Below are 13479 nucleotides of genomic sequence, written 5' to 3'. Positions count from 1 at the left end.
TAGCAAAGAAAAGATGCTGCATTTCTGATAGCCCCAAAAGAAAAGGAGATCATTGTCCAGTCTGTGATTTTACCTATTATTTCTAAAAACTGTAGTTTACATTCTGATTTTTGCTACTAGATTTATTTAATATACAAGCAAGTAAACTCTACACTACCGCACTGTAGACTGAAATATTCCAGTTTCAGAGGCATAGCTCAAGTTATTTTTTCTGCAAATTAACACTGGACTGAGTAGCACATTTTTTGTGCCACACCACTGCATTCAAGACATTCTGTGTGGGGTCCAAAGTGATGCAGGGTGACTACAACAGCCCTAAAGCATTGATTACTGATTTAAGGCAAAGTTACAGTTCCGTCAAATTATGACCTGTGGGGCTATAGCATTTAACAACTCCCTGACGCCTCTTGCAGAGGGAGTTAAACATTCTGTAACCAAAATTGACCGGTAGGACAGTCAGAAAACCAGTACTGTCCAGTAAGTTCCATTTAGTTCACAGACAATATCATACAGTACCAGCACAGTTCACCATACAGTTCCAAATAAGCGTGAAGACTAGCAAGTAGCATTGGTATTTATGTAACTGAGAAAGGCTTACAAGCAGTTTTTTGTCCCCTGTAAAGCAGTGGAGAATGCACTGCATTTGGCAAAAGTGAATTACCTTACATGCAAAAACACTACACCATTTGATGGCTTGCATGCAATTTTCATCATCTTTACATAGCTCATGCTGCTCTATCAGATCAGAAAATGATCCAGATTCTTACCTGAAAAGAGATATGAGAAAGGTGCTTTAAGGTATAGTTATACAGTATTGTTTAGTACTAGAGCCAAAGGGAATATTTTCTGCCTTTCCTTTAACCGACGTTTCCTAGAAGCTTTCTACCTTTCCATCATTTAAAAATATATGGCTGCAACCAGCCCAATATAACAAGTTTATTTAATTCAGACTTACTAGACATGATACTAAAGCACTCATCTTTTCTAGTTAAACAAACCAAAGTCTGTAACACAACAGTCCTATATAATAGAATTTGAGCTAAATTTAATCTCACCAGCCTGGATTAATATATTGCACCACCAACTGAGCTGAAAACCAGACCAGAATAGCCTCAGCCTTTAGGTAACAAGCAGCAACATTAATTTTCTTTGGAGGACAGAAATCAGAAGCTGAGTTTTAATGCAAGAACGAAGTTTGAAGCTTCAGGAAGAATTCCGGGTGACAGCATTTTCCCCCCATATGGCCAAGTTTGACTAGGGTACAAAAATTTAGGCTAATAAGCAATAAACTATGTTTGCACGCCAGACTGTCCAAATGATGCTCAAGTTAATTATAAAGAATGGCTTTGCTACTTCTGATGAAGCCAAATACATGCTTAATTTAATTACAAACATCAGAAGCAAGAAATGGTGGCTCACACACCATATGACACTACTCACATTTTTTCCTCTGCGAATTATAGCATAGCCTATCAGAGGGGACTGACAGACATTCAGGCCTTTGTAAAATAAAACAAAACATGGTCCTTATACCCAATGTAAGCTATATACATAGAATACTAGAGAATTACAGGAGGCAAGGTAACATTGCTAGACAAAAATGACCACATCATTATCTTAAGATAAAAGATGTTGTCACATGTATACTGCATACATACCCTTTTATATATACCATGTACACTTCCACATACCCTTCCTAAACGGGATCAGATATACTAGAGTTGTCCAAACCTCTCTGCTGTGATGTGTTCCATTTTTGTACACATACTAAAAAGCTAAAGGATATCCTGATTGGAAAACAAGAGTAGGAACATTGTTTATTGAAACCTAAAAGCCACCAGCTACTTCCATGAAGCTATTCCAGCATCTCAAAAAGTTTTTAAGAATCCTCTCCTCACAAGTAAAAATACACTGCCTTCCCCTTCAATACATTACAAACTACTCTTGAGATACATGTCCGAGAACACAGGATATAATTATAGATGGGTCAGAACATCCTGTTGGTACACCAGCTAAGCCTAAAGCCATCAAATCTTTCCTGTTTCCCATAGCAGCTGTGGAAGCACTTCTCATTAACCCTGTGATTTCTTTAAAGACTTGCATCTCATACTCCTTTTTATTTACACTATTTATTAGCACTGTTCCTTTCCTGCAAGTAGAACATTTTGCTAATGCTCCCAAGGCCACTCTTGCTACATTCTAACCCTTTCCCCAGTTCTCAAAAGCTCTATTTTCAGTCCTGAATCCTATGAAAGTATGTTTGACAAAAGCTTTCCTTTTTTTTTTTCATGATTACTTCATAGAAATGAAAAAAGGAAGGGAATTTAGTGCAAGTATCTATCAAGTCTCATATTGCAAATATTTTTTTTTCCTGATAAGCCAGAAGCTAGTATCACAAAGAAAATATTTTGAGAGGCAAAAATGCATTTCTACATATATGCTTCCTCTAGCCATATATATCTGGGGCTTTTACAGAGAATTCATTTTAAAATATGTTTTTGGTATACAGAATCATACCAGAATCAGTCAGAAAGCCTGCAGTTCAGATTTCTTAGTAGTCACTGATTCCCTGAGCAGACGTCCTGCAGGAAATGAATGGGGTGAACTTTGGGAAGCTGCTGCTCTCGGCAAAGCTGAGGACTTGCCTGTACCACTTGGCCATGCCCCTTGCTGAGCAGGGGAGAAGCTGGAATATAGCTAAGAAGGGAATGCTTTATTGATGTTGGACAGCATCTGTTTGAGAAACAGATGTGTGACCACATCTTGGGTTTCTATGCACTAACAACATCAAGAAATAGAAGTCATTGATATGATTTCACTTCCTACAAAAAAAAAAAAGTCAATTTACAATAAATACATGTTAGTATTCATTGTAGCTGTGAGCCATTCCCCAGCCAGACCAGTAAAGTCAAGGCCAGTAGCAAGCTGACTGAAGTAGCCACTGAAAGTAGCCACAGTAGTATCCGAATGACATGCAAGTGAATCAAACTATGTAATAAATAGTTTTTGCGAAGTGATTAGTTAAAAGGCAAGAAAAACAATATGGGACACAAGGCTATCATTAGGAAGGACAGACATCCCTGTGAGAGAAATATAACAGAGGCTATAAAGCACTAGGCACCACTAAAAAATAAACTAACCAGTTAAATTTACTATCCATGCCAGAATAGCACATAAGTATTTGCTAAGCATTCATCTTGGCAGATGTTCAAAAAAATTGTATTAACTTTAGAGATAGAGCTTCATATGGCCTTGAATATCTTGACAAAACCAATTGGTTTTGTTCTGATGCATTTTGCTACTTCCTGGACTGTGCTGCTCCACTCAATTCCTCTGTAAATACAGCAAAGATCAGATGAAGATATGGACAGAAAATGGATATGGGAAATCAGGTATGCATCTCAAATGATATCTTATTGAAGGAGGTGCGCTGGTGCGGCCTCACCTCGAGCACTGTGTGCAGTTCTGGGCACCACAGCACAAAAAGGACACTAAACTTGGAGAGTGGCCAGAGGAGGGCGACGAAGATGGTGAAGGGCCTAGAGGGGAAGACATATGAGGAGCATCTGAGGTCACTTGGCCTGTTCAGCCTGGAGAAGAGGAGGCTGAGGGGAGACCTCATCGCAGTCTACAACTTCCTCACGAGGGGGAGTGGAGAGGCAGGTGACCTATTCTCCGTAATCACCAGTGACAGGACCCGTGGGAATGGTGTCAAGCTGAGGCAGGGGAAGTTTAGGCTAGACATCAGGAAGAGGTTCTTCACCGAGAGGGTGGTCGCACATTGGAACAGGCTCCCCAGTGAAGTAGTCACTGCACCAAGCCTGTCTGAATTTAAGAAGCGATTGGACTGTGCACTTAGTCACATGGTATAAACTTTTGGGCAGACCTGTGCGGTGCCAGGAGTTGGACTTGATGACTCTCAGGGGTCCCTTCCAACTCGGGATATTCTCTGATTCTATGAGGTGTGTGGAAAATGAAATGGAAAAAAAAAATCCAGTCTTGCAATAACAGTATTGTTTCAACAACATTGTCATTAATGCAGGAGTAAAAGGGGCATTTTCTTCCCTCATTTATATGTACATATCAAACTTACCTATATAGGGAAGTAACATTTAAATTATTACTCTAAAAATAGGCTCCTGGATTGAGACCCTATTTTTTTTTTCCACTGACCAGGTGGAGACCCCAGAACAGGACTGCAGTACTATGTTCCTTCCCACCGTCTTCTATAACAAAGCCACTTCCAAAGATGAGTATTACTGAAAACACAGAATTGCTACAAGATATATATCTCACCTCTTAAAACCCAGATTCTTCATACAAATCCCATCCAATCCATGAACTGAGTAGCGTTCCATGTATCTGTAAAACAATGCAACCTTGAAACACATTTTTGCCACTTTACCCGTTTTTAACTGTATTTTAAGGTCTCCCTACCATCAACTAGTATTTGTTCTGTGGGCTCTGCCTAGTGCTGTTTAAGCCTTCCAGAAGCTGCTGGTGGAAGTACAGAACTTTATTTCCACCATCATATGTTCTCTTTATGTAGCTAAATCTCTACCTACTCAATCAAGAAGTGCTCCATGAAGCCTTTGCCATTCTTCACAGGTTAGAAGTCCAGGCAGAAGTGAGGAGAAAGTGTTCAGCTTTATCAGTGCTCAGGCAGACTAGTGAGAAACTGTTGCAACAACTGAATATCCTGCTGAGTTTCTCCCTGTATATCCATTTCACAGACAAACAGGAATGGAGTTATAACAAAACAGTAAGGAAAGGCAAAGATATGGTTAAGAAGGTTGGGCCTTCACACACAACTCTTTTTGCAAATATGCTGTATTTCTTGCTTCTGGCATAAGTAGAGCTAGAGAGTACAAACCTGGCTTATGAGTGGCTAGTCATTTTGCTTAGTAGCCACCTTCCAGCAGGTAAAAATGGAAGCAGTAGCTCCCTGCTTATCCCTCTTCACAGCCATTCCCAAGATACAAGCTGTACTGAGCCTTCCCAACTCCTCAAAGTGGAAAGCACAGACGATGAACATCCCTTCTTCCTCAGTGAGATCCTGACAGGGCCTTTAGTCATATTTGCAGGGAAAGGAGGGAGAAAGTTACAGCTGAGAGATGGGAAAAGATTTACATGTCCTGGCTAATCTCTCTCAATCCTCTGCACAGCTCTTAGGAATCCATCATGATTCCACACCACTTGCAGCTTTCAGTCTCTGTGAGACAGCAACCTCAACAAATACTTGTCTTTGATCTTGTCTGATGAGAAGACGATTTGTTTCCTGGGTAAGTTTTAAAGAGGAGCAAACTATAGCAATTGTGAAAAGAGACTGAGCGTCACTATAAAGAGCAATAAAGCACAGAGGCAGAAAGTATGGAAAAGGGATCTTCATGTTTGGCATCTGTCAGTCTTCCTTCTCAGTCACACATGGTGCTGGTCACTAAGAAGTCCCCAGAGCAGCTCCACAGTATTATTCAGGGCTGTGAGATCTTCCTCAGAGTACGGGGTGAATGCTCAGCAACATTTAAAAACAGATGCAATAGTCACAAATTATGATTATTTTATATTGACCTTACTTGATTTGAAAAATAATTCACAAAGGTCTCAGTGCAAGTCTTCTCCTCACATTCTTGCCAGAGACTGCAAACGTGTTTTCTTTGTGATTCTAGGTTTAGAATGAATGCCTTCATCTGCAGAAACACCATCAGGAGAAGGGAGGAAATCAGGAAAAAAAATTGTTACTAAGAAGAACATAAGAACTTCTGTACCTGTGAGATTAGCTCTCCATGAAGATAGGATCTGTTATTTGGCTATGGAGGTAACTTTTTGGTTTTACACAGCATATGCTGAAAAAAAGCCTCAGCGAGATATGAAGATTGATTCTGAAAAAGAAACCACATGACCCACACCAATGTCTCAGGTGAGATTGCTGTACTTGGCAAGGCAGGGTGGCCTGACCCAGAGGATTGTAGTGCTTTGTCTGAGCACCTGCTTTAGCTGTAAGAAGTCCCAGATCTGATTCTTAGCTGAGAGGGAGAGGAGGGAAGGGTAAGACAGCCTGTGGTTTGAGAAGTCACCAAGTCCCAGGATACTGGAAGCTGGTAGGGTGTGCTGGGGGTGAGGGAGGTGGGGAAGATCACTGCAGGGTTCTCCTGCATTATGTTTATTACTAGGGGTAGACTGTAGAGAAGGGGCAGTCACAAGATAATGGGACAGAGAAACGTAGGTCAGTGAACCATTCTCCTGTTCTTATTAGTACTAAAATTTGTTTTATTAAGAAAATAGAACAGAAGCTAAGCCCTAGTTTTGCTTAAATTTCAGACTGAACTAAGGCTTAAAATTTACAAAGGAATAAGCAGCCAGCTATTCTGAAAGTCAATAATAAAAAAGAAGAGTGCTTATATTCATTAACAGCCATCTCTGCTTCTGTAAAGGAAAAGCTACACTGTCATGGGGTTTACAGACAGGACTGAGTTACACAAGATTTTATTAAATAATTATACTCGATGGAACTTCAGATTACGTTCACAGTGCAGGTAAGGAATAAAACTCACGTCCACTTGGCTTTTAAGCTAATGACTGAATCAAGTGTTACTTTTTTGTCCTCTGTCACAATGATACCACAATCCTTACCATATAGTTTATCTACATCGCTCCTAGAGTTTTGGATGTAAAAACAACATTATAGTAAGCAACCTTCAAGCACTTCCTTCACCAGAATCGGCAGAGTGCTGGCCTACAAAGACCCTGGTAAATCTGAAAGTCCTTGGAAAACCAGACATGCAGTATCCAAAGCAGCTGCTACAGAATTTTCTCACCCCTAAATGCAATAAATTTGCGTCCTGTCATCTGGAAATTTCAAGTGGAATTTTAATTTCAGTTTCTTTGAATATGTAAGTCAGATTATTCAAATTTCTTTGCAATCTGTATTTTAGAATATCAGAATGTTTTTTCTTAAGACATATAAGCATCATAAACATCTTGCTTTGGAACTAGGGCTTCAGATTTTGTAGTACTGTTTTCAGGCATGAATTGCAACATCCATAAGTCTAACAACATAACTGTGCCCACAAATCAGTCATGGATGGAGATAAAAATGAAGTATTAAGTTATTTACACTTATTTCATGTACTTGGGAAGAGGGTAGTCTTTATGGATAAAGTTGGAACTGTGCAAGTACTGTTTACCTCAATTATATAGAATTGTGGTATTTTGCAATCTGTCCTCCAGCTTTTTGAATAAATCAGTTCTAACTTGTCTCTAGTTCTAAGTTTTACTTTGCAAAACAAGGCTTATAACTAAATTTCTGTAGATATAGGAAAAATAGTCTTTTGCATGAACCTACTTTTTGGCACACCATTTCTTGCAAGCTGCAAGAATAGTCTTTAATAAATACTTATTTAGTTTTTCTGACTACCTAAACAGAAGGGCTTCGTTTTCTTTTTCCTTAGGATGATCTGTATACAGTTCTGTTTTATCAGCTCTCCTTCTCATGACTCCTTGCACAATGCAGCTTTCCTGTGGCTTTAGACTCTGCTTTCTAATTAACGGTGTATTTGCTAACCATGAAAATTTAACAGCACTACTTGGGAAACTCAACCTTTAGAGAGTGAAACCCACAGAAGATGTTTCAGCATCACGACACGGAGCATTGTGGTATCAAAAATCTCTCTCCTAGCAGAGTCCACACTGCTGGGTTTGACACGCAACTGCTCACACTAAGGTTCAAAGAACTAAAAGGTCCCCAAAACATCCTGGATAACTCATGCACAGAGCTGTTTAGAGTAATCAGGAAAAACGGTCCCACTTAAATCTTAACCCAGCTCAGCCCCATGGATTTGGTAACACTTTCCCCTACGGAAAAAATACTCAACCCTGAACTCCATTTTAGAGGAAGGTGCATATAAAGGTGCCCTGAAAAAAAAAAAAAAGTGTCAAGCTTAGAGAGCAGAGAGCAACTTGGTATCTTTCCTTTATTTGGTATTTCAGAAGGCAGATAGTAGAAGACCTGTTTTTAAAGCTTATCTCTGCCTTGTCACCAAGCAAGGGATGAATAATTTGGGAATGGAAGTAAGCAGAGAATGATCATGCTCTCTAAACTGTCAAATCAAGGACTGGTCTTCAAAGGGCAGGGAACCAGGGTACTACTCTTACACCATTAACTGTTTGGGCATTTATTATTGAAACTTACCTTAGCTATGTGCTTTCCCATGTTCATTTTCCGTATCTGAAAATATTTTATGTTTTCTCATTTAAGAATACATATTTAATCTGTCAATAATAATATCTGTAACATTATATTGACTGTCTTACACAGATAATTGGCAGCAAGCCTATTCCAAAGATAACCTCTGTAGTAGACACCCTAAACTTTCTAATTTAACTTAGGATGGAAATACGCCAATTGTCCTTGTCATGTTAATGAAAGGCAGATTTATCAGGCTGGGCTAAAAGATCTGTAGGCTCCCAGTTGCTGACAGACTTGTTTTCTGGGTTCATGTGCCAAGAAGGCAGCTGTACCACTTCATAGCACCATCCTCAGTGCGCAGAGTGCCTTGCATCCAGCACTGCCATATCTATGCTGTCAGCTTTTCCTGCTTCATCCAGCAATGTGTTGTCCCACAGAGAGGTGTGGTCAAGCATATGTGCACTGACAGCCACAGGAAAGAGCTGGTCCGGTGGCACATCCATCTGGTCCTAAATCTTATCCTCATACCGCAACAGAAACGTGCATCGATGCTGACCCACACCTGTTTCCCCCACAGGATGGGGAACAGACAGCTTCTGGGAGACTGAAATACACCTTGGCAGTGCATCTTGGCATGTGCATGGTTCCACGCTGACAGCAGAGGGCTAAGCCTATGGCTTGCAGGCAGGCAAAGGATGCAGGAAGGTTTTCAAAGTGGGAAAGGTTGGACTACCCTGGTAGACAATGTTGATAGTTAGCTACGTAAGCAAAGTCAGGTTAGAAGACTGCAAATTCTTGCAGCTCATCGTGGAAAATATTCTGGTAGGACTGAGGCAGGCTACCATCAAAGAGGCACTTCTGCCCTCCCTTTCCTCAAACCTTGGATGAACATTTCCTGTGAAAATTTCTGTCAGCATTAGATACCATGTAGCCTTGCAGCAAGTCACCTCAGATCACTGATGCAGCTAAAAAACTGATTCTTCAGGAGAGTAAATTAAAAAACAACACAAAAGAGCCGGGGCTCAGCAGCTGACTGTTCCCTGCACTACAAAGCTGCTGAAATAGAGGTTGAAGAGAGGATGAAGGCATGACAGCCCTTTCAGCAGCACAGGCACTTGGATCAGCTTTTGCCAAATGCTAAATTGCACTAGCACTGCACCAGAAAGAAACACAGATATGGTTTGCAAGATTAAAGATATCAATACATTTCACCTCAATTCTATATTATTCCCAACAGTTATTTTTGTTTCTATGAACTGTCTGCTTAATAACTTAAGTAAAATAATGTCTATAATACTCACTCCAGACTAATTGGGAATAATAAGGGGCTATCACTACAACTTCAACAGGATTAAACTATTTTCCTACCGTGAACCAGCAATTGTCAAATGGAATTCCTTTTGCTGTAAATTACTCAATGGAAGTCACACAAAACCACTCTAGGCAGGTCACTGCATATGCCAGCTTTCAGCAGTTTTTCTCTTCATAGCTTACCCTGGTGGCAAAGCCCAAAGGGTCTGTTTTTCTCCATTTGTACAGCAATCAGGGGGCTTGCTCCACAAGCAAGGTCCCTAGAGTGGATGTCACACCAAGGTTTACCTGTAATTAGTCTTACAAGTCTTGGACTTTGTACAAAACACTAATACTTTGATGTTGAAGAATTTACCTCTCACCTGCAGTCCTAGAAAATCTGGAAAGGAGGAAAAGGTACCAGTTTACACAATCTAACCCTAATTCAGCTTATTTCTGTGGCTGAATAAGTAAAGTGCATAGAAGCAGTGGACCCCTCACAAGGCAACTCGAACCACCCAAGACACTTATAATTAGGCAGCATCTGTACACTCCAAAGCAAGGTAGAGTCGTGCCCCATATATTATTTATCAGTACACCAATTTTATGAATGCCTTCTGTTTCAAATTACTTCAGTGCAACTGCAATGACCCTGTGGGAGTTATTACTGAATTTGCTGGGGAGCCACCAGTTGGGCCACTGTCCCTTAAATGATTCAGCAATTCTGTCCGGACATATGGCATATTTCTTATATTGATGTCCATTGGAATGACATCGTGGTGTTTAATAAAGTTGGGTCTTTTTTTTTTTTCCCTGAGAAATTCACCAACAGAGATACGTTTAACGACCTTAAAAACTGAAGGCCAAGTCTTGAGTACAATAAAAATGCAGAGTTTTGGTAAGAGATTGGGTGCATAACTGAACCTGTCCACAAAAAGCATTCAAGTTTATTATCCAAACAGAAGTACAACTCAGTGAACACAGGGTATTATTTAGCTTTCCAGAGTTTAGCTTCAAACAGTAACCCAGCAGGACTTTCAGAAATGCATTCTGCTTCAATAATTTATGATTTTTATGACTTTCTGCAATAAACAGAAGTACATTTGTTATCATTTGGCTGGTTTCTTTGTTTTTTTGACAAGAGTAAGCAATATGTCAAAAAAACAAATCACCTGACCACCTACTTGCTTTTGCTGTTTTTTTCATCTCTATCATTTCACTGTCTCAGAATGCAAAGAAAAGGTCTTAAAGAGTTGTTAGGATCTGTTTAAGAAATTGAGGGGATGAAATAAACCTCTGCTTTTACTCAAGTAAACAGATGATGCAAAAATAACCCATATTATCTGCACACAATTTAAGTCATTTTAAGAAATAATAATATGCCTCATTACTTTCCTACTTGACTCTAAGTGTTACGAATGGCAGTGATTATTTAAGAGTGTTAAAGACTAAATAGATTGTAGAAAGATTATAGAAAGATTATTTAATGACATTTTAAAACTTGTTTTTATTTGTAGCTAGCTGCCTTGTGATCCATGCCTGTGCTTCTCTAGATAACAGTGCAGAGCAGGGAACGGTAGGAGCCCTGTGCACACAGTTTTGGAGAAGGGACGAGGAGGCAATGTTAGCTTCAGACTTGTCTGCATCTGGACCGCTATCTCACATGTAAAATTTATATTCTCCTGATCTAATGAAAGCTCAGGGTCATGGATGATAGCTAAATGGATTTCTGGATCTCTTTTTTTACTGTGGCCGGACCCAGTCAGTCTTCGGAGCGAGCTCTCACCCGTAGAAAATCTTCCTTAGGACAGCTCTTTCTCTCGGTACTGACAGCTCTTTCCCTCAGTACCTCCACCCTTTTGTGTTTAGGCAAACAAGAAATGGTGCTTCTCATGCCTGATGTTAAACAAATACTTGAAAATGCAGTGCTCATCTGCGGCTGAAACTTGACAAACATTGACTGCTTTCTACTCTCAATGTGTTCGATGGGAGCTGATAATGTTCAGGAATTTATGGGATCTAGCCCTACAAAGAACATTCCATGTTTGTGGAAGTCCCAATACAGTCTCCTTTCCCACCAGCACAGTTCCTGCAACCCCTTTTGTGATCAGTTGGACTAAGGCACTTGACGTGGCATTGCCTCACTTTTTGTCTGACTCCCCAAAGCACTCCCCAGTCCTGACTTAGCTGCTAAATATTAAATAAGCAAAAGAGAAGCTTTATGCTTGAGATAGCATTCCCAAAAGCCCAAACGAGATGTGGACAACCAAATAAAGTAGCTGGAAGTGGGCTGAGGTATCTGAAATATCTTGCTTCACAAACAGACCTGTCTAGGTAATGGATGGTACTTTTTGAACTTTTTTGTTGTTGTAAGGATAAAGACTGAATGAAGAGATGAGATTGAGCTTTATATAAGCAGCAAAGATAAAACCTCCTGGAATCTTTAAAATTCTTTCTGTCCTTAGGGCTTTGATCAATGATCTAATGCCTGTGAAATTCTCTTTGACTAGTTTTGTATGCAAGAACAATGCCTTTCTCAATGTGCTATATTTTTAACATACATGTGGAATTAGCAGATCCATTATCAGGTAGGTATTAATAGAGCCAGACTTACTACTGAATCATAGAAAAAGGATGCCAAACACAAGGCACAAAAATTTAGTAAAATCACCTTTTGCAGCCATTACCTTTCATTTTGAGAAAGGACATCTTGTACTCTGACATCAATGAGGCATAGAATCAAATACAGTGCTATCAGAAACAACATACTGCACTTTGAGGAGTACGATCAATATTTCACAAATTCAAAATAAGGACTATTTTAGCTTCCTTAGTTCTGTTTCATTCATGAAAACAAGAATAGAGGAGACTTCAAAAAAGGCTTTACTTGCTTTCCTTTTTTCCAGTCTTTCAGCAAGAAATATTTCTCCACTGAAAAAAAAGAAAAAAAAAGGAAAACACTTGCCATTTACATCTCACTGGGTTCTAGATATTTTATAGATGTTCAGTTTACTTTCCTCACCGATTTGTCAAATATTATCAATTTGTACAGTGTTTTTTTTTTTTTTTTTCTTCCCTCTTTCTGGCATGAGTGTTTTTCCTCACTGCAGGAAATAAGGCAGAAAAAAGTTTGCAGACTTCTACCCCAGCTGTGCAACTTACAACATATGCACAGACAAGATCATAGCTTTTAGACAGAGTTGCCATCAGTTAGTTCCTACCTTATGGAGACGTCTGTGCATACTACTAAGACGTAATACTTCTGATGTATGCTTGGGTTTTTCAGTGAAATATAAACTCTCTCACATGCAGGTTTTCTTGCTCTCTTCTCCATTATAAACTATGAAGACAGAACACACACACACCCCAGTTACTGAAAGTTTCAAAGAAAGTACATTATTTTAAAATCAAGCTTTTCCCTAAAACCCAAAACATTTCTGTCTTTCACTGAGGTATCTCACTGGTAGTTTGCTTAAGCTCCCACTCTTTCACCAGCAGGCTGTTAGACTAAGCCACAGCTCTCAGGATGTAATTCTTTCCTGCCACATCTTTCCCTACTTGCATTATGAGAAGTGTATTTATGACACCTGTACTACAAAAGCATTTCAGGTAGATGAGAAAGGCAAAGTATGGTTTCAGAGACAACTCTGAAGTATAGCTTTCGACCTTACTATTTTGGAATTTGACAGAACTTCAAGAGGGCAGACCACAACCTCCTAAATCAGTTAATTTTCATTTTTAAAATTTCCACTGCATTTGCATTTGTTCTGCCAGCCAGTATATTTGCCAGTCTAGAGATGTGACAGCACAATCAGGAGCCCACATAGTCCTACAATGTTGTGTTGTGTGCTACACACCACTTTCTTCACACATCTGAGCCAAACACTAAGCAAACAGGTGCTTTGAATTCTCCTAAGCACAAGAATTCTGCCAAATTAGCACTGCTGGTCCTACACAGAAAAAGAACAAGAAAAACGGGCATAAAAAACATGTACTTTTTTTTT

General features: G+C 39.6%; 1 protein-coding gene across 7 annotated transcripts in view; it reads right to left on the bottom strand.

Annotated features, from left to right (window-relative positions):
* The window catches only part of LOC308189344 (uncharacterized protein), a 53854-nt gene that overhangs the window by 19302 nt on the left and 21073 nt on the right, over positions 1–13479 (bottom strand). For 2 of the 7 annotated variants that reach the window (XR_013946309.1, XM_080579292.1), the window contains exons 3-4: positions 12697–12815; positions 4297–4362 (exon numbers count right to left, since the gene is read on the bottom strand). Coding sequence is in view for 5 of the 7 variants with exons in the window: in XM_080579292.1 (XP_080435418.1) it covers positions 4297–4362; positions 12697–12815 (185 nt within the window). In the remaining 2 variants the exon portion in view is untranslated. Of the gene's footprint in view, positions 1–643; positions 768–4296; positions 4363–7658; positions 7912–9679; positions 9757–11219; positions 12407–12696; positions 12816–13479 lie in introns of those variants that run through there. The other 5 variants (XR_013946310.1, XM_080579291.1, XM_080579293.1 and 2 more) reach the window with 4 other exon arrangements.

The sequence above is a fragment of the Anser brachyrhynchus genome (genome assembly GCF_964034855.1).
Source record: "Anser brachyrhynchus genome assembly, chromosome: 2".
NCBI lineage: Eukaryota > Metazoa > Chordata > Aves > Anseriformes > Anatidae > Anser > Anser brachyrhynchus.
Note: the sequence above shows the minus strand (reverse complement) of the source record. Positions and strands in the feature narration are given on the sequence as shown.